Source organism: Triturus cristatus, chromosome 4_2 (genome assembly GCF_964204655.1).
Source record: "Triturus cristatus chromosome 4_2, aTriCri1.1, whole genome shotgun sequence".
In the NCBI taxonomy this organism is placed as follows: domain Eukaryota; kingdom Metazoa; phylum Chordata; class Amphibia; order Caudata; family Salamandridae; genus Triturus; species Triturus cristatus.
The window spans coordinates 497,586,730-497,608,450 of NC_140586.1; the positions used below are offsets into that span (position 1 = coordinate 497,586,730).

General features: G+C 39.6%; 1 protein-coding gene across 1 annotated transcript in view; it reads left to right on the top strand.

The window, feature by feature from the left end:
• Nucleotides 1–1,595: 1,595 nt before the first annotated feature.
• Nucleotides 1,596–21,721, top strand: part of DDAH1 (dimethylarginine dimethylaminohydrolase 1) — a 505,590-nt gene continuing 485,464 nt past the window's right edge. Inside the window, exon 1 of the mRNA XM_085602072.1 lies at nt 1,596–2,020. Coding sequence (XP_085458198.1) covers nt 1,721–2,020 — 300 coding nt within the window. The 5' untranslated portion in view covers nt 1,596–1,720. The remainder of the gene's footprint in view (nt 2,021–21,721) is intronic.

Below are 21,721 nucleotides of genomic sequence, written 5' to 3' on the forward strand. Positions count from 1 at the left end.
AGTATGTATGACGTGATTTCTACACCTTGTAATCCATTTGTTTATGTGACATTCCGCGTAAACCGATTTGTCTCTGTATAATGTGTGCTGTTATGTAACGTACTGTGACACTCTACACTCATATGAGTAGCGCTATACAAATAATGGAATGGATATGAGAGAGGGGCAACAGAGAGATGAGGGGCACTAGTGGAGGGTGGCAGTGAGGGAATCTCAGGAAGAGGTCATGGGGTGGGGGGGAGCTACGGAGAAATGAATGGTGCTGGTGCCGGGTGGCAGCGAGGGAGTCAGAGGAGGAGGTCACGGGGTGGGGGGAACTACAGAGAGATGAGGGGCACTGGTGGAGGCTGGCAGTGAGGGAATCTGAGGAGAAGGTCATGGATTGTGGGGGAGCTACGGAGAGATGAGGGGCGCTGGTGGAGGGTGGCAGTGAGGGAATCTGAGGAGAAGGTCATGGATTGTGGGGGAGCTACAGAGAGATGAGGGGCACTGGTGGAGGGTGGTTGTTAAGTTATCTACAGAGAAAGAGGTTAGAAAGACTTTTGCACCAGCACTAAAGCCGGCCCTGTCATGGCCTTTCTGTTTTTGTTTATTTAATTAATAGTCAGGTGATTAGGACAACTGTGGAGCATACTTTAGCATGCATGCTAATTACATTTACTGCTATATTCAATGTTTCAAGTTTGAAGGTGACTTTACTATTGTTTTTTACTGGGAATAATGAAAGTGCATGATATGGGGCTGGGGCCCAAGGTCAGCTGTGAGATAAGGTGTAATGGAGAGGGGTGGTAGAAAAGTGGATAATCAAGCCTGTAAGGGAGTGCACTGCAGAGTCAGGGGTCAGGTGGAGGTAGTAATGAAGAGGGTTTCTCCCTGAAGGCTCGCACAGAGGGAGCCCGAGTAGAGTAACTTGCTAGATACTCCCACCTTAGAAACCTCCTCTTCCCATCAAAGGGACATTACATGGAAGAAAAGCACTTTTTGAGAGTGATAACATTTAGAAAGAGACTGTATTGCATTATTAACCTTCCTGCTTCCTCATATTTGCTTGAAAATGCTACATTTATTCACAATCTTTTCAAAATTTTCTCGGGGGAGAACCCCCGAACCCCCCGTAGGTTGTTTAGGCTCGCGAGCTACGCTCGCTCGCCTCAGTGCAGTACTGCGATAATTTTACGCCTCGCCACTTTCAAATGTCACCAGCGGCCACTGTTCAGGAGGTGTCTTATCTGTATTTTTGACATGAACGGCTTCCCATACAAATGCATTCCCTTTAGAAATCTCACCCCGATCCTCTCTTTGAACTGCGAGGAAACATTTTTAAAACGTGTTTTGCTTTGCATTGCAGGCACGACCTTTGGCTTAGAACTGCTGTATTTCTTTTCTCTAACGAGCGCCCGGGCTCGCTTCCCGCCAAGTAGTCAGCCTCGTCAATTTTCGATTCACCCAGAAATTATTAAACAGACCAGGGCAGACGATACCACTGTCAGTCAGTCATTACAGACTTCTGAATGTCCAATGAGCAGCTAGGATGAGGGACCAATGAGGAAATAGCTTTCATAGTTACCGAGGAGCAACGAACATTTCTACAGAATGTATCTGGTATAAATATAGAGTGGTGTTCTTTGCAGCTGGCTGGCAGCGCTTAGGAGACGTTTGTTTGGCTCCGTCTGTCAGTCATCTCAGTGCTTGCTCACGAGGTTTAAATACCAGTAGTACAATGGCAGGTTTACGCATGTCAAGGTTTGGAGAATGCACACATGCCGTCGTCCGGGATGTCCCTGAATCCCTGTGTGAGGAAGCCCTGAGGACGGAAAAGGGGGAAGTGGTGGACATTGCGGCTGCTAAGCGCCACCATGACTTCTATGTGGGAGTGTTGAAAAATAAACTGGGGCTGCAAGTCATAAACCTGCCGGCGGATGAAAGCCTCCCAGACTGCACGTTTGTGGAAGATGTGGCGGTGCTGTGTGGAGAAACAGCCCTCGTCACCAGACCGGGAGCGCCCAGCCGAAGGAAAGAGGTACCGTATTTGTGAACAGCCATTCACAGCAAGAGGAAAAGGGAGTGCCTGGCCCTTGCCAAGCAGACCGCACTGCTTCACCCAGTCGCCCAGTTTCACAATTCATATATGTATGGGCACACAGATGTCATGTGAAACGAGCGGTGAACACTTTAGGATTTACGTTTTAAAAATAATGCCTGAACTGAATGTATTTTGTTGTCACGTGGTTTTTAATTAAGCTGTAAATCATTTTAGGAGATTTTTTTTTTTTTTTTTAACTCTGCCGACGCCTTTGGTGGTTTGTATAGATGACCGGTGTTTATTTAATGATAACAGTACTCTGGTTTTTAATAAGCGGTGGCTATTGGAAACACACATGATGTGAACTGAGTTTTCATTTTTTGATAGCTTCTCGTGCGCTTTCCCAGAAGTGACACTTGCTGACTTCACAACAGACCCATCACAAGTCATATCTTCTTGTCAATATTTTCATTTTACAGAATGCCCTATTACGGAAAGACGTTGAAAACACTCATACACACAAGCGGACATACATGCACATAGAAATACACACACATATACGTAAACACATCTGCATAGTCTCACGTGCACCCACATACGTATAAAAAATATGCACATAAAATGCAAACTTATACTGTCACAGGTAAATCCCATCCAAGCGGCAGGCAGTTTACATGCGTGCTCAGCATACACACAAAATCAGATAAGAGCACAAACGCTCACTACATACACTCACAATTGGCAAACACACATGCACATTTCCAAGATCAGATACCTACTATTTTGTACTTTAATTTTATCTCTTTGTTTTTTCTAAATATGTATTTTTTTATTTTACTATACATGCTATTTATGTTGACAGTATGTCCCATTTCACAGCCTGAAATATTCAGTTCTGAGGATTGCAAAGCGTGGATGCATCGATCTTCACCACACCGGAGTGCCCCTCGCGAAAAGTGTTGGGTGTGACCCCCTGTTGTCCTATATGCATTCAAAATTCGTGCCTACTTCGTAGACCCTAAATCACCCTCACGATCACTTTTATGCAGCATATGGCCCATTCCACTCATAACCAGTGCTCTGAAACTAGAAGGGCCTCTACGATATTTTAAGATTTCCCTTGGGGTGAGAGATGACTTTCTCACCAGTGGCCAATATGAGGATTTGAGAACAAAATAATTTATTATGATATGAAGTCAATATCCCTCAATGAAAGGAGCGTTGTGTTCAATAATAAGTATCTTCAATTGAAGGTTAAATCTTAACAGATCCAATCCACAAACAGACTTCCTTTGTTCAAATCCTTATTTTATTATACGTTATATCAAGTTAGTGATTTTAAAAGTTCATCAACAAAAATTCAAAACACAATCAGCCTACGCGTTTCGTCCGTTGTTGGACGTCATCAGGGCTGAAAAAAAGAATAAAAAGAACAATGTTCATGTTTCCCAAATTTTTTCATAGATTACATAACACAAAATTATATACATTTCTGCTATCATCACCATCATAATGTGTACAAATTAATAATCTATTAATTCTCCCTCTTAAAGGAAGCCTGCCTATATAACAAACTAATCTGATGTCAGCATATCTAATGAATCAAAATTAATTCACTGGTGAATACTTCCACCAATCAGTCTATGAAATAGAAAACACAAAACGGACGCCCCAAGTCCTGAGTTCATGATCTTTAAATTAAAAAAATAGCAAAATGATGTAAAAACATGGCAAGTGATTGGTCATATTCCCTCATTGATACCCCAACTATGTTTCCAACCACTGTCCCAATCCATTTAAGAAAGCATTGTATGCTAAAAACTAGAAATAAACCCAACATTTGAGTCTTCCAATTGTACTAGGACAAGAAGAGTAATCACCACATACCTATAAACAAAGTATGATCTCAAATGACTTCACAAAGATAAACTAAATTCTATTCCTTCCTTATTTATCCATTCTAATTTATCTAAAAAAAGAAACAAAATAAATGTGGTGATTTCATCATTCCCAACTCGCACATCACGATCAGCTTATTATTAGTATGATGGCCTCCATTTTACTCCAACATACCTCTCAATATTGCGGGATCCCAATTAATTTAAGTAATGTAGTCCCTCAGCTGTATATGTCTTCCTCATTTTTTGAGGCCATCATACTAATAATAAGCTGATTCAGATGTGTGAGTTGGGAACATTCATTCCCTCTCCCCCCTCACTTACTCGAAGTCACTCTTATTTACTCATTCTTACTTGTACTCTCTCCCACTCCCTTTTACTCACACACAAATATACTCATACTTATTAGTTCTCAATTACAAACACACTTACACCCGCTCACCCTTTCATATTTACTGACTCTGGGCCGTAGTGCAACTGCTTCACTCACTCCCTCACACTCCATTTCACTTATTCATACGTTTTCTCAAAGTCGGATTCTCGACAACTTTCACTCAAATTGACACTCTTAAACACACTTATACATACATTCTTATTCAATCACTCACAAACACATACACTCACATGCAAAGAGAAACAAATTGTTTTTACTTATCTTGCTTCCTTTGCTGGCAACTTAGGTTCTGTGGCAGCAGCAAGTCAGGAATCTGGCTCTGAACATTACAACTTACAAACCATTATACCCAATGAGGAGCCAGACAGAGCAGGAAGGGCAGCCCATCTCCAGCCCAGCTCCTTGATAGGACTGGAATCACAGCCTATAAAAAGATGGCACAATGTTTGAGATCCCGCACCTGCTCTACTGTGTGGCTCCTCAAAGGCTGCACTGATGTGCTCCCTGATAGCCACATTTTCCCAGATACACTGTGCTGCCCGAGACATGCAAAGTATGCCTGCTAAATAAAATGTTTGGGGGATTGTAATTGAACTGCACTACTCACATGCTCAATCAAGATAGCCTCATATATAGAGCAGTGTTTTTTAACAACGACTTGATGCAGAGTAAGTGTGCTAACAAAGTATTTTTTTTCTCTTTCCTTAGTTTACTTTCATATCACTCCTCTAACCGCAGTGGACCCTTTACTATTAGATGAGCAAATCAAATTAATTTACCACAGAGGAAATTATCTTCTGATCTTTCTCCACCGATAGGAGGGGTGGAAGTTAGGTTGACTAAACTCTAAGTTAGCTATCCAATGAGGACCATTAGTTGACTGTCAACTTACAGGTTAGAGATCAGATTTAGATAAACCACTCTCAAGACCATACTGTAATATAAAGAATAGCAACAAGAAGTCCCAACCTACTAAAGAGGTTAAGACGAGTAAGAATTATACAAACTAAAAACTCTGCAGTCGCTACACACAGTAAGAGAAGTAACTCTTGGTGTTCTGTCAGAGCTTGCTGATTTTTCCTAAAACGCATTTAAAATATTAATCACAGTCAAATGGATGGATCAACAGGACTCAATAGTAGACTCAGACTAAAACTGAATAATTTGGTTATTGTATTAGAGATGCAAAATTCATCACAACCAGTATTTGCTTAAGAAGTTTAGCAAACATTATAACAGCTTTCATAACAGTCCCAAGCATTTAAGCAGGCATTCAAATCAGCAATAGCCACATAGTTACAGAGTCCTAACAACAAATAGGTGGAAGGATAGTTCGTTGTCTAACCACTCAGATTCCCTAAGAAGATGGAAAGGGTTCAACAAATCCATTAAGGGCTAGTCCATTAGTATAAGCAGAAATAAAGAAATAACAAAAGGTCGGCAGAGAGGCTCAGTCCATATGCTACCGACTGTAGCATGGAACAGGCAATCCAAAGGTAGTAAAGAGTTCAAAAATCAAAAAAGCATTCAGGTCTGCGAAGCAATGCGATGTGGTTCTAAAACATCTCAAAGAGTGTGAGATTGCATGTGCGCATCTGTTGTTGTGTGCATCTGTGTGTGTGTGTGCATTGCCTCTCCTTTGGGGTTTCTTCATTTATAAGTTCTTCGGTAAAGTCCAGTGACATGGCATCGCACCACCATCAAAAGACCATCACATGGCTAGGATCACATCATGTCACCTAAGATGACTGAAACATCGAGCTGGTTTCCAGTGCTAGTCATGAGAAACACAATTTTGCAAGTCCACACAGGCCTAACATTGCTAGAAAAGAAATACAAAGTTGCAGCTTATGGTCATAGCTAAAATTATATTCCCACCGGAATATTTTTCTGTTAACTTTGGGAAAAGTATTTAAAATATGTCAAGGGACAGAAGTGTACAGGACAATCAAGGTCCATTACTCTTTGCAAAGAACAATCCATTGTAATAAATCAGGCGATAGGTCAACACCAGAGAAAAGATATCTTGGAAAAGGCCTTTAACTTAGCATCACAAATTTAAATGAAATAACCCTTTACTTCAAATATAATGACAATAAATCAATTCACATAAAAATGTATAAACTTTCACAAAATATTACATGGAAATAACTAACGTTAGAAATATCCAACTACTACAAATTTTCACGTTATTCATACAAATGCATGTTTTTCAAAAAACATTTTTTTAAATATCATTCTAGGGTTTTGATAAACCATAATGTCTTTAATATCTTTCTAGAAAATGTTAAGTGTGTACTTCATTGTTTACACATTTTTGCACTGTCTTTTCTAACTGATGCATATTAGCAAAATCATCAAAATACTAGGCCACTTCATTTGGCATACAACTCCACTAATATAGGTCAATAAGCATAAGTAAATCAGTAGCCAACTTTGTTTATGTGTATTAATTTTACCTTATTTATAATTTATTAATCTCTGATTTTAAAGCACACTTTTACGGTGGTCTTACTGCACTTATCTCTGTGTCATGTATCACTGTATCTATCGTATACAATGTATCTGTTCGACTTTTCGTGTTCTTTATGTATAAATGTGTCCTGTGTTATGATTATTAAAATCTCACTGGATCAACCTTGTAGTTTGGTTGTGCCTCAACCCCGACCACACCACCATCCTCCTGTCACCAGAAGTTTGGAGACTTGACTTAGAGGGCTGAACTGTGCATTTGGCATTGTTCATGAATTCACAAAAATTGTGTTTTCATGAACACTGCTCAGTTAAAATTATTAGCAGCAGAGGCAAGGGGCAGTAAGTGGCACCTCACAGGAGGCAGGCTGCACCCTGAAACCCCAGATAAGGAGCCATAACTGGTCAATCCACAATCAGAACTCAATATGAACACAAATATTGGAGGATTTGCTCAGGAGAAAGACAAAAGCAATTTAGTGACTCTGCCGAACACATTGAGGTAATTTATTCCATCTCTGTGTGTCTCTTAACATTCCTTCACAGGGGCCAAGTTTTCTATTTGTATACAATGCACGTAGTTAATAAATTCTTTGATGTGTGATGATTGTGTGTACTTTATAATGTAAAATAGTTCCTCATGCCTTGGAATGCAAGCAGGGCATAAGAATGATACATCAAGGAAGCAATAGCATGAGGTGTGTAGGCGTGCTGTACCCCTAAATGTTACAGCTCAATAACACACTTAACAGTGGGTTGGATTGGGGATGGTGCTATCTTCAATTTCATCAGGCAATAAGTCCCAGAGACAAGGTACAAAACACCATTTCAAAATACAGTCAAATATGAAAGACCTGATTCAAGAAGTGAGTTCTAGAGTGGTATTTAGAGAAACTATAAATGTAACTACAAAAATACATTCAAAAGTACAATACAGGGTAATGGGATGCAGGATCTGATGAGTTACATAGAATTCAATTGCCTTAACTGCTATCAATGGAAAATAGTGAACAAATAGAGAAATGTTAAGTATCAAATGTGCAGGAAAATCAACAATAAATCAGCATTCCCAGTAGAACCCAAAAGGATGTGGCTTAGCCCTATATTCAAGGTTTTATATAGCAAATGTCTCTAAAAAAGGGTATGGAAACTGCAAATTTACTGTAGCATGAGCAAAGAAATACATTTTCATCAAAAAATTCAGACTGCAATATCGTCATACAGCATTACCACCTAAGTACTAACCCACTACATTACTATTAATTAAGCCCTTCTGACCTAATGTCATCTGGAGGTGTAAGAACCAATTAGTTACATGAACAACAGTGAAACTTTGTTAATGAATGTAATATGTGTGCCCCCAGAAGTTCCTTGAAAACATGTCCCAATGAGCTCTCTCTCGCAAACCCCTCAAAACAGTGTCACTTGGAAATATATCTTGTTGAAGTACGTTCAGTAGAAAAACAAAGGATGATTAAATATGATGCTGTGTCATCCATTTTGAACAAGATGGCATTGGGAATTAATTGAGTCATAGTTACTAGAGGCCATCAAAAAACAAAAAAAAGTCAGAGAATTTTTTTTTTCCAACTACAATAGTATCTCATTAATGTATACATTTGAACCAAGTGTTAATCAGTACTCTGCCCCTGTTCATAATGCACATTCTTGGTAAATGCACAAAAGCTCCTTCAACTTACAGAACAAAACTCTTCTGTCGAGAACCCAAAGCCCACTCTATGTACATATTTAAATATTGGTAACCTCAAGTTGCAGGCTGCTTTGCTGTCAAACCAAGAACATAGTGACTGCAACTCATTTATGACATTTAAGCAACTTTACTCACTCCTGACTAATTTCTTATGTCAGTGTTATGTCACTGTTTATGTTAATCCCTTGAGAGGCCACATTTGATATCATGTGGAACTCAACAACAGTACATTGATGGGAAAGTTGACTTTTGACTTTTGTGGTTAGTATTAATACCTTCTATGTAAACTTATCTATCCACTTCTGAATCCTCTGGTTGACCTGATGTTTAAAAATGTGCATCCTGGCAGGCTCCCTCAGCCTTCCATCATTTCAACATTGATGAAATGATTATCATTGAGTTTGGTAACAGTAAAGATTTGGGGCCAGATTTGGAAAGGTTTGACATTGGGATTGTGTTACGTTTTTAATATAGACAAGCGCAAAGCCCTGCTTTGCATTACTCTGCATCAAGTGTGCGTTCCATGGGTGGTACATGGGCCTTGCTGTGCAACCACCAGTGGTATTTGACGCAAAAGCCTATCTACTACCAATAGTAGAGAGGGATTTGTGTCAAAACGTAACACCTCTTGAAAGCCAAAACTTAACACTGCTTGAAACAGGCATTACATTTGAGAAATGCTTCCATTTCTCGTTTCTTTTCCAACTTTGCATGTCTTCTGCACTGTACAGCACACATAAAAGTAGGCAAGGTTTTATATTCAGTCTAAGCATAGTATTTTGTACTAGAAGGGCTCCCTGCCTGTACAAAACCTATGCTAGAATCACGCAACCACCTTATATCTATGACGCAAAGGTATGTGCATGGCGCTCGGCAGGAAAGTACTACGCTTTGGCTAGGAGAGGGGAGGAGAGTCCCATATCTCTGTAGATATGGGGCCATAGTATGTGTTAGGGTGCATTGTCCCTGTTTGCGCACTGCAAACCTTAAAACAGGTGTGTTGGGTGCAAACCGAGAAAGTGCACCCTATTACATAGAATGTGCTGCCCCCAGGGCAGCCACGAATGTATGCTGCCCTGAAGGCAGCGCATTTAAGAGAGATATGGAGCTGCTTTAAAGCCGCTACTCCATGTTTCACAGTGGAGGCGGCAACCCGCCAGCACTTTTAAAAGGGATTAGAGATCCCCTTGCAGGCAGGAGCAGCCAGTGACTGCACCCGCCTGCAAGGGGATGTCTGGGGAGGGTCCATCAGACCCCCTTTATCCCCTGCAGAGGGTTGCTCCCAGGGGATGTACTGACAGTGTGCCATCTTTTAGTTGGTGTCCTGTCAGTGTGCCTTCGTACAGCTTCTTTGCCTCTGTGTCCATATCTGTAATACAGGCGTGGGCGCAGAGGCAAAGGGATTCCCTCATTTGCAAGGGGCTTGCCCTCATGCAAATGAGGGATCGCCCCCTGCAGGTAGCGCTTTATGTGTGCCAGCGCTATCGGTATTACAGACCCCTTCTGTAATACCAAAGTGCCCCGGGGGCGTGCAAAGCAGGCGCAAACGCCCATTGTGACCCCGGGACACTCTCTGTAATACTGTTCATGGTGCTATCCTGCTCTCTCCCTGTCACGCAATGCAGCACAAAAACTACGCTTGCTGCTCTGCGTTGTCTGACTTTTTCGTAAATCTGGGACTTGGTATTTAATCCCAAGGGGTGACCATGAGCGTCACAAATAACAAATTATGTTACATTGAGCTGCCTCTTGCTATCTTTGGGAGTTTATTTTGAAACCTTAACATTCATGCATTTTCAATAGAATCTCATTTTCAGTTAAACATGGTGCACATTGACGCCTATAATGGATTGCTTACTTACATTTTAAGATAGTGTAACTTTTTCAGTAAAAGAAAATTTTGGCTTTACTATGCTTTAATTAAATATTTTACAGCTGTTCTGAAATTTGTTAGTCACTGCAGCTTTTCCTTATAAAATGTACCAGTGGGTCTATGCTTATTTTTTTAATGTTACTGGCAGAAATTAATTTCTATAAATTTGATAAGGAAATGTAATGTGCTATATATTTGCTCAATTACAAATGTTTATATTTAGTATGAACTTGGTTTTGAATTTAAAACGTCACCGGCATAAATATTAATTAACCTTTACCTCTTGCACTTGAAAATTAAATTGACATGATAAAGTTAATAGCCAGGCTCCAGCACTGAATGGTCTTTTCTCTGAAAGAGCCAACCCCCACTTAAAGCATATGTGTATGTGTGATCTATACATACATCAAATTATCGATTCAGAATACTCCATTTATCAAGTTTCATGCTTGCCGTTGCAAAACCACAGCAGCCAGGCTAGCGTGGTATGCTTGGATTCATGTTTGTCTTATCACACTGCTGTAGTCCATAGGTGGCATTTACCTTTCCTTGCCATAGGTGTATTTTAGGATACCATGGCCTTGTAGGACAGTTAAATAGGCCAATCAGGAGTATGCCAATTTCAAAATGTTTAAGGGGTCAGAGCACATGCCTTAATCTAGAGTCTAAAGACCAGAAGCATCAGTCCACACAAAAAGAGGATGACCATACAAAAAGAGGTAATTTCTCACAAGCATTTATTTGCAAAACTCTAAATGATGCGACTGTGATTTGCAACCACCAGTCGATGCAGTGCAAGAAGCACTCTGTCAGTGTCATATTTGGTCAGAGGACTTTGTTTAAGGCTTGAACTGCTTCCTGAATGACGTGTCCATCTATCATGTTCTGGGAATTCTCTGATTGTGTCTTGATTGGGATAACTCTGCGAATATGAGGAGTTGCTGTTAAAAAAAAGTTTATTCCTGTATATGGTAGCCTTTTAGCATTTATATTGCTTTAAAGATTGCCTGTGCTATTATCTGCTAATCTCCAGAATTGTTTGGGGTCATCGATGATTCTATGTGAAGATCCCATTGGTACTTCCCAAATTCTCTTAATTAGAGTTTTATGCCATTTTCTTGACTTTTTTACATTGGAGATATCTTTATGATTTAGGGTTTGGATCAGCTTTGATTTTGCTTCTTAGCTCTTGCTGTTGAACCACTGATGTTTGTTTTCTCTTTGCCTCTTAGTTAAACGTCTTTTTGCAGAGACTTCATGTGCCAGCCATGGGATAGATTGCCAAAGCATTCCTTATGTATTTTGATGAAATCTTTGATGTCCATTTTGGTATCTGTTAATTTAGTGTGGTACATCAGTTTCAGTATGATACTGAGCAGATCTTCTGCTCTTTTCCCGCATACTTTGTTTCTGTTCCTGGTCTCCCCATACATGTTGGTACATGGGTCCTGGGGTGAAAGCTTTATGTTTAGAGAACATTTCACAACCAGTGAGTTTGTTCCCTTTTGAAGGGCCAGGGTTTCAATATTTCTATGTAGTAATTATGTTGATGTCTTTGTATAAGAATGTAATTCATTCTAGACTGATCTTTGAGAATTGTAGGTTGGTGCTGCTGGTGTACCTTTTGGATGGGAATTTAGTTGTGACTCTAAGAAGTTTTACAGGATGAATTTGTTTATGCTTGTACCTTTTATGTCTTTACTTTTAAAGCTGTGGGGAAACCTTGCCCATGACCTACTTACTTCTTGGTAGTGTTGGTGTCTCCGCTTCATACCGTCCCATTCCCCTAAATTTACATTGAAGTCCCTGCACAAGATGGTGAGGCCATTTTTGTGCATTCTGGTGTGTTTTTCTAGTGTGTCTTATGATACATCTATGTTTGTTCCAAAGTGCTGGTGAGATTTGAAAAGAGTGTCTACATTATAGATAATTCTATCTTGATCCTAGTAGGTCCTTACTAGGGGCAGATTGAACGAAGTTGATGAACCGGTCAGGTCAATTTTGCAGCAGATTTGTAGTCCTGCTGAATTTCTCCCACACCTCTCTGAGACGGCTTGCAAGGCATGGGTTCTAAATGCTTGAGTCTCTCAGGCCATTAGGGACCATGGTTCTTGAAGCACCATAATTAAGTGAGCCTTTTAGGAACAAGTGGAAATCTCCATCTCCTAGTTTGCTTTTGATCCTAGCGTGGTTCCATGAGATCATTGACCATGTGTGTGCAGCTATCCCTTTTCACCAACTGGTTACCTGTGAGGTCAGAAGTCTTTGTTTGTTGTTAATTTAGATTGGATGCTGTGGGTATTTTATGTTTCAGTGAAGAATGTTCAGCTGCTTTATTTTTTAATTTTCTACGAATGATTCGGTACTTGTGTCATACTAGTCCAGACTTCTTAAGGAGATAATTTAGTCAGAAGTTAGTTGTCACCTATGTGTTTTAGATGGGATGATGTTTTATTTTTGTACACTCCTAGTTTACTCCTGGAATTCAGGACTAATCCACGAGTACTGCAAGAGTAAGCCTCAGCTACTTGCATCAAATTCTTTGTGAATGATGCCGTAAGCGTTTCTCTAGTGATTTCCCACAGTTTCCAGTGTTTCCGGTTCTTCACTAGTCACAGTCTCAGTTTGACTCCTCTAGGGATAGGACTTTTCATACATCATAAGTCAAAAGAATCTAACTGTTCCTCCTGCACTGCATTATAGGATGCAAACCTAATAAAATATAATCATCCAAATTTGTCTTTTGTTGTGAAACTTGCAAGATGAATGGAACCTTTTTTTCATGATCTGAATGTGTGGCTGTTTAATGAATACATATTTATGGAACATGATATATAGCTTAGAGGCAACAAGTTGACCTCTTCTCTTTGTAGCAGTTTATGTTTCTGATCCTACCATTTAGCCTCTTCCTCTGTGCTCATCCCTCCCAGCCTTCAGAACTTTGCCATGACAAATTTCTATCACACAAGTCTGTCTCTCTGGAAATTACTTCGACAACTTGTTGAAAATGTTTGCAAGCTATCAGAGAATCCCTCTTATATTCTCCTATCTTCCTCTTTGTTCCTCATTCATCCTTAGTTAAATGAGTACACCATCAGTCTCATTAGCTCTTTTAAACGTTTCTGTCCTCGGTAATGTCAGAAACTTGTCTTGTTTCTGTCCTGTTTATAATTAATTTTCTTTTCCTAGTTCTTTGATGAAAGGTAGCGTGTTATAATGAGTATATGTTCCAGTCCTCCTGTTCTACATAATCTCAACAGAGAACGTAGATCTGTCACATTCGTACTAGAATGTGGGTTTGAAGGAAGAGGATTCAAGGGGTGACAGCTGCTTAAGTAATGCTTCTGTGAAAAAAGTGATGAGGCTTTTCATTCTACCAATGAACCTGATTTTCTACTCAACTTTATATGGAGTGGCATTTACATCAACATACTCTTCCACTCTCTGGTTGAACTTATCACCACTGGTCAAAAAGTCAACTCTTGTTTGTTCCCCGCAAGCTCTCTTTTCTCTTAAGGCATTGGAATTCTCCACCTTACTCACACTCCACCATCTACCGGTGCTAATCAACTGTTCCTTACAGCATGGTTCATTCTACCGTGCTTCAAAATCTCTAATGCACCCCAATGCATACAATATACAACTGCTGCTCCCCACTTTTGTCTTGCCCTTCCCTCTAAAACCTTGAAATGTTTGTCTTTACTGACCTCACCAATGATTTCAACACAGCTTCAACTGGGCTTTCTATTAATGTTCTTCATTAACAAATTTCTAATGCACGTCACTAAGAATGTTCTCATCTTCATATGCTCTATCTAATGCCAATGTTTCTTTTTCTACATTATCTCCACCACCATTGTATTTATAAACTACTATTTGCTTGGGCATCGCATCCAGACTTTGTGGGTCAATTTTGATTCTAAAGTAGGCATAGAAATTCAGACACCGTGTGTGGCACTTTGAAAGCTCACAGAATGATGCTGCCATCATTTAGTTGTGCACTTACATCACCCAGATAGCCTCTGATGAAGCAGGTAAACTGCTGAATCCCTACTTGACACGTAAAACAGATTTTTACACCTTTTGAAAGAAAACAACAAACATGCACAATTAGTGCTCAATATAGGTTGATGAGTCTTGAGAAATAGATAATTAAGAAATGTAGTTACTGCATCGTAAAAACATGCAGAAGAGTGTAGCCTAGATGAAAATGCTAGTTTGAATAGCATAGGTTTGTGCTTCCTAAGTTTCCAAGGTGTGCTTTTTTAACGTGGTATAGAAATGTGAAAGTGATGACTCACGTTGTGGAAGTTTCATTAACCAGTCTTCTTTGAATAATGATATATGTGTAGAATTAACAGGACTAAATGTAAATTAGATAACCTTATGAATGATTATTGAACGGTTGTTTCAATATTATCTTTGCTCAGGGTAAGTGTGCACCAACCGACAAAGAAATGATGCTGCATGTTAATGCTAATCCCAATTTCACTGAAACTTTGAGTGATCCTCCTACATGTACTAATGAAAATGACTAAACACGATTTAGTTACTTCACATTTTGAAATAATTTTATACGTTGGTACCTTTCAAATGTTGTAATGTGCCATAGTTACACGTGCAAAATGTAAAGAAATTAAAATGCTTTATAAGTGACATAGAGTTAAAAAAATAAGGTTTTAGAAACTTTAGAATGCTATTGTATTTCCATTAATTTACATTGTGTATTTCGTGAACTAAAATTCAATTTAAGCCTGCATTTTCTTTCTCTTGCTCATTTCTGTTCTCATAAGAAAGCTTCATACATTTGCAATGTGGGATGAAGCAATGTTGCATAAGAAGAGTTCCCATGTACCTATCAGGACTATTCACAACTATTTTGCTACTTTGGGAACCCCTGCCGTGAGACATTGTCCTTTCAACTCACTCTTGTGCCTTTGCTTAAAGCCAATTATTTATAATTATACATTGTGAAATCTTCAACAGCTTCTGTGATGATCTCCACCTTTTTTTCCATAAAATGTGTCTTCTATATGCTGTATGACAATCATCCTATATGTACTGACCAATGGACTGAGTGGTCTGATCAGAGGAACTTGGAAATTATATTATGCGTTGGATTCATGATTGGACACATATTCATTTCCCACTCTTTTCAACTCTTTGCGACCTTTACATTGAGGATTGCTTCCTTTTGGACTGAGAGACAGCTTTGGACTTGTTGACTCTCTTGGCTGGTGCATACATTGTGTGCGCTATTCCTGGATTTCTTTCCCCTGTAGGAGAGAATCTTTGAGCTGATATGATCCATGTCCCTTCCTGAACTCTTTCTGGAACGTTGGTAATTTATGGCCTGAAAGCGATACATTTGATTATCCTGTACTCTTAAATTCAAATGCCTTATATGGATGCATTTACCTCTTTAATTTACTGATACATTCTAACCATTCATAAATCCTATTTTTGTCTCTGTATTACTTGTCTCCATTAATTGATTGTGTATTGCAATAGTATTGAAGGGGGATAGAAATTCTAATTGAGAGGTCTCTAGATAACTGGTCATAATGCTACTATTTTGCGTAGCTTTAACTCAATTACTGGTTTGAATACTTCTAGCCTGTCTGAAGTTCTACAGATTCGGTTTAGCAGTAATAATCCTGTACCTATATAGTGTAGTATTGAGAGTCATATAAATGAATCTCATTCCAAGCTTGTGAGTCGGTTACCCAATTCCTGGTCGTCATTGGATAGCTGGATTGGATCCCATATATCATACCCCTCTTGGCACCATACAAGAGCCACTGCAGGACCAAGTAAATTACTCTAAGGGTAGTCACATGAAAGATTAAGATCAAAGCCAATGGGTTCAGTGATGTGACAGCACCTCTATTCAGAACCTAGCTTTACGAATTGAGTAAGGGTGCTTATATATGGGTGTGATGACCAAAAGGAGGGATCCAGCCTTGCTTTTGTCTGCCTTTGATTGTATAGTAAGCCCAAGCTTTTATGTTACATAGTGTAGACTCCTTCTTAGCACTTCCAGATCATACAGAGAGAAGCAGTCCGAACAGTCTGGAAGACTTGAACAATACCAATCTCTCTATGTAGAGGGACTGAACCCTATACAGAGAAACAGGAGAAAATGCTGAACTATCAAAATAATCGCCCATGCTCATTGTTCACTTAACACGCTAGCAATCTGGTGTGGCCATAAGGAAGCTTGCGTCACTCAAGAAAAGCACCCAAATAGATAGATAGATAGATTGATTATATTAGATTGATGGATACATTTATGTCCTAACCCGTCAGCTGGACATTCATCTTGCTCCCAGTGGGAACCCACCAAGTTCTCTGCACTTGCCCCCCTCAAATCACTTGATCTTTAACATTATACCAGTCTTACACATGCAGATCACAAATATCATGTAATGCCACCATGAGTCAAGGAAAATAACAAGAAAGACCCTTTCTCTTGCAGACACTCACAACCAAATACACACACACATACATACATACATACATAAGGGTCTCAAGATGTTGGGAGTATGGGGTGCAGGTTCCAGTCCATTAAGGAGGGGGTCCGTCGAAGAGCCAGGTCTTGAGGTCTCTTATGAAGATGGGAAGCGATGTTGTCTGTCTGAGGTGGAGTGGAAGGGCATTCCAGGTCTTGTCCGGGAGGAAGGAGAAGGAGCGGCCTCCCGATCTGGTTTTTCTGGTGTGTGGGACCATGGCATAGGAGAGCTGGGCTGATCGTAGGGTCCTTTCGGGTGCGTTGAATTTGAGTCGGCTGTTCAGGTATGCTGGTTCGCTGTCGTGGAGGGCCTTGTGTGCGTGGGTGAGCATCTTGAAGGTGACTCTTGCCTCAATGGGTAGCCAGTGGAGTGTGTGCAGGTGCTGGGAGATGTGGCAGTGTTTTGCCAGGTTGAGGACCAGCCTTGCGGCGGCGTTCTGGATGTTCTGTAGCTTGCGGGTGAGGTTTTTGTTTATTCCGGCGTAGAGTGCGTTGCTGTTGTCGAGTCTGCTGGCGATCAGGGCGTCTGTCTTTCTGTGTACAAGGGGGATCCATTTGAAGGTCTTATTTAGGAGGTGGAGGGTGTGGAAGCAGGAGGACGAGACTGAGTTGATCTGGCGGTCCATTTTGAGCTCGGAGTCCAGGATGATTCCCAGGTTGTGTGCGTGGTCCGTGGGAGTGGGCAGGTATCCCAGGGCGGGGGCAACTGAATATATTCCCTCGTAGCCTTCACACTTTCAAAAAGATCAAGTTATTATTAATTTAACTCATCTATTGATACACAATAGTGACCAAAGACATGAATGATTTCATTGATTTATTATTTTCATTTACTTCATTATTTTTCATGACTTTACAATTTCACCTTTTGTATATATTTTTCATTTTACTTTTTAGCTTTTCTAACAAAAAAATCACTATTTATACACAATACAATAAACAGACATAATTATTTGCAAAAAGTTATTATTCCATATCCACAATTATGTACAAAATTGAAAAAGTGTCCCTATAAACGACTCGACTCAAATAAATACAAACATACTACATTCATTCAAAACATTCATACTCTCACAAAAATCATGCAATCAATATCTTGTAATTTAGGAGAAGATAAAGGATGACAAGTAACACTTCTACGACCAATCAGATGTAATATTACAGAGCCTCCAAGCTCAATAAGAGGTCGACGCGCGTTTCGGTGGTATGGAAAGATGATACGACCACCTTCATCAGGACCTACAGAGTTCAATTCCATCCGTGATATAGTAGTCAAGGGACACGATCTAATGGTAAAAGATATATTCCAAAGGTATGTGCGGCAAAAGCTTCAAATGGCGTGCCTCCACTACGTTCAACCAATAGGACCCCTGTATTTATCAGAGGTAAATTCTTATAGTACGAGTATATCAATTTGTATTCTTGTTTAAGGACTCCAGAGTGATCAAGAGAGTCAGATTTGTTCCAAAAAATAGGATACGAGAATCTCTTCCAATCCCTCCTCAATATTTCTTGGTGTTCAGGCTGAGCCTCATTACAATACCATATTTTGGCTTGAATGTTGTAAATATTCTTCACATCCAAAGCTTTCAATCCTCGCGTAGTATCCTTCACGTCTTACAGATGAGATGAACGTATCGCGGGGGTGCGCGCACGGTGAAAAACCCCAAAAAACAACAATTTTTTTTTTTTAATACGTAGTTTATTGTAAAATAAATATATAAAAAAATAATAATACATACATAACTTAGCATTTTAAAAAAACGTACAAATTTACTGAAAAATCCATAGGTTTCACAATACGTTATAGTTAGGAATTAGCATTTAAAAAACCTTGCAAATTCACTTAAAAAACCATACGTTTCACACATGTTATAGTTAGGTGGATATTTCACTCGTAAAAAACCAATGAAATTCCCCTGTTCTAGTTAGTTCAGATAACTATAACTCGCGCGACCGCCACTCTATCACAAGGATGATGTCATCAGTGATGTCATGAGTGATGCCACTGACCATGTCATGAGTGATGTAATATGTGACGTCATGAGCAGGATTGCGGGCTCGCGAGTTATAGTTATCTGAACTAACTATAACGGGGGAATTTCATTGGTTTTTTACGAGTGAAATATCCACCTAGCTATAACATGTGTGAAACCTATGGTTTTTTTAAGTGAATTTGCAAGGTTTTTTAAATGCTGATTCCTAAATATAACGTGTGTGTGTATGTGTGTATATATATATATATATATATATATATATATATATATATATATATATATATATATATATATATAATAATATCAATTAAAAAAATTAATTTGATGTAATATACATTTTAACAAATATAACAAACGTAATTTAAAAAGTTAAACATATATATATATATATATATATATATATATATATATCCAATTATAAACCACAATGAAGTATGCTCTCAGTAAAGGAAGACGAAACCTTCAGTGAAATGTGTAGGTCAGGTTTAATTCACACAACGCGTTTCGGCACGCAGCCTTGTTCACGTGTGAAAACAAATGAAACCAACAGTCTTACATCTCATACTGGTCACATGAAAATGGACAGCAAAATAGGACTTACTTTGTCAACCAGCCCTAAACCCAGCCGAGATCGGCGGCCATCTTAAACTGTGTATAAACCTGAATGGGTGAATACGTAACCATAGTAAGTCTCAAGTCCTGGGACTGGGCAAAGAAAAAAGTGGAAACAGTTATCCTCTAATTAAATGCCAAGGTACATTATAAGCAAGAAAAATGCAAAATGCATCACAAACATATGCTGCTGTCCAGAAAAAGTGAAAGTGAAACAAAAGTGACATAATGTAACAAGTGTAGGAATCCCCAATAGATATACGCCATTCCACCTCCTATTGATAGCACAAACCCCTGTGGGAATGCGACGTGAATGCAGAGAACGTGTTAACGTATATGTTCTGCATTTTGAATCACTCGAATAGACGTGAGGGAGGCAGGATCTATGGAGCCGTCTGTGAGATAATCTTGCCCCAGTGGGCAACGACCTTAAACTGAGTGGAAATCACATCGTGGCAATGTCAAGAAATCACTAAAAGAACAATGAGAGAGCTGTAGGTTAAGGATACAGGTGGTGAGACTCATGGATGGTGCAGGTGAAATCAAAGGGAAAAGGGTAGGATGCCCGTGCAGGTGCTGTCAAGTGATGGGGCCCCTTCCTTCTCTCCTGTAAAAAATACAGATAAAAATCTGAATTAAAAACATGAACAGTGGAATGAAAACTTCATTCTAACGAGGAGGCTAATAGAAGAAGCGATAGCAACAAAGTAAACTGTAAAGTAGAGAAACACAAACAACATCCATTTAGGTACATCAGAGGAAATGACATTGCAAACATTAACAGTCAGTTTTGAGATGTATTGACATTTCCTCATCCATGTTAAGACCTCCAGGGGTCTTAGTTTGAAACTCTATGATGTACCTGGATTCTTTTTGTCTTAAGGCCAATACCCTATCTCCCCCACGAGGGTTCTTAGGTATGTGTTCCAGAATTAGGTAACTCATTTCTCCTACATTCGAGAAATGGCGATCATAGAAATGGCGTGCAACGGGATATTTAGGATCATTATTCGTGATCGCCCTTTGGTGTTCCAGTACCCTCTTTTTGGCTGCACAAGTAGTACTGCCAATGTACCAAAGATTGCATGTGCACATAATGGCATAAATCACGAAATTGGTGCTGCAAGTGAGGAATTGAAAGATCTTTTTGGTCACCCCTCGGTATTCTAATGATGCTTTGTATTTGCTGTGTTTACAGGCTTTACAGTGGCCACATGGGTAGAAGCCTATCAATCCATGATCAGTGGTGGTAGGGAAGACCGTGATATCATTTTTGACCACCCAATCACGACACCCAATAAGACAAAAAGAATCCAGGTACATCATAGAGTTTCAAACTAAGACCCCTGGAGGTCTTAACATGGATGAGGAAATGTCAATACATCTCAAAACTGACTGTTAATGTTTGCAATGTCATTTCCTCTGATGTACCTAAATGGATGTTGTTTGTGTTTCTCTACTTTACAGTTTACTTTGTTGCTATCGCTTCTTCTATTAGCCTCCTCGTTAGAATGAAGTTTTCATTCCACTGTTCATGTTTTTAATTCAGATTTTTATCTGTATTTTTTACAGGAGAGAAGGAAGGGGCCCCATCACTTGACAGCACCTGCACGGGCATCCTACCCTTTTCCCTTTGATTTCACCTGCACCATCCATGAGTCTCACCACCTGTATCCTTAACCTACAGCTCTCTCATTGTTCTTTTAGTGATTTCTTGACATTGCCACGATGTGATTTCCACTCAGTTTAAGGTCGTTGCCCACTGGGGCAAGATTATCTCACAGACGGCTCCATAGATCCTGCCTCCCTCACGTCTATTCGAGTGATTCAAAATGCAGAACATATACGTTAACACGTTCTCTGCATTCACGTCGCATTCCCACAGGGGTTTGTGCTATCAATAGGAGGTGGAATGGCGTATATCTATTGGGGATTCCTACACTTGTTACATTATGTCACTTTTGTTTCACTTTCACTTTTTCTGGACAGCAGCATATGTTTGTGATGCATTTTGCATTTTTCTTGCTTATAATGTACCTTGGCATTTAATTAGAGGATAACTGTTTCCACTTTTTTCTTTGCCCAGTCCCAGGACTTGAGACTTACTATGGTTACGTATTCACCCATTCAGGTTTATACACAGTTTAAGATGGCCGCCGATCTCGGCTGGGTTTAGGGCTGGTTGACAAAGTAAGTCCTATTTTGCTGTCCATTTTCATGTGACCAGTAT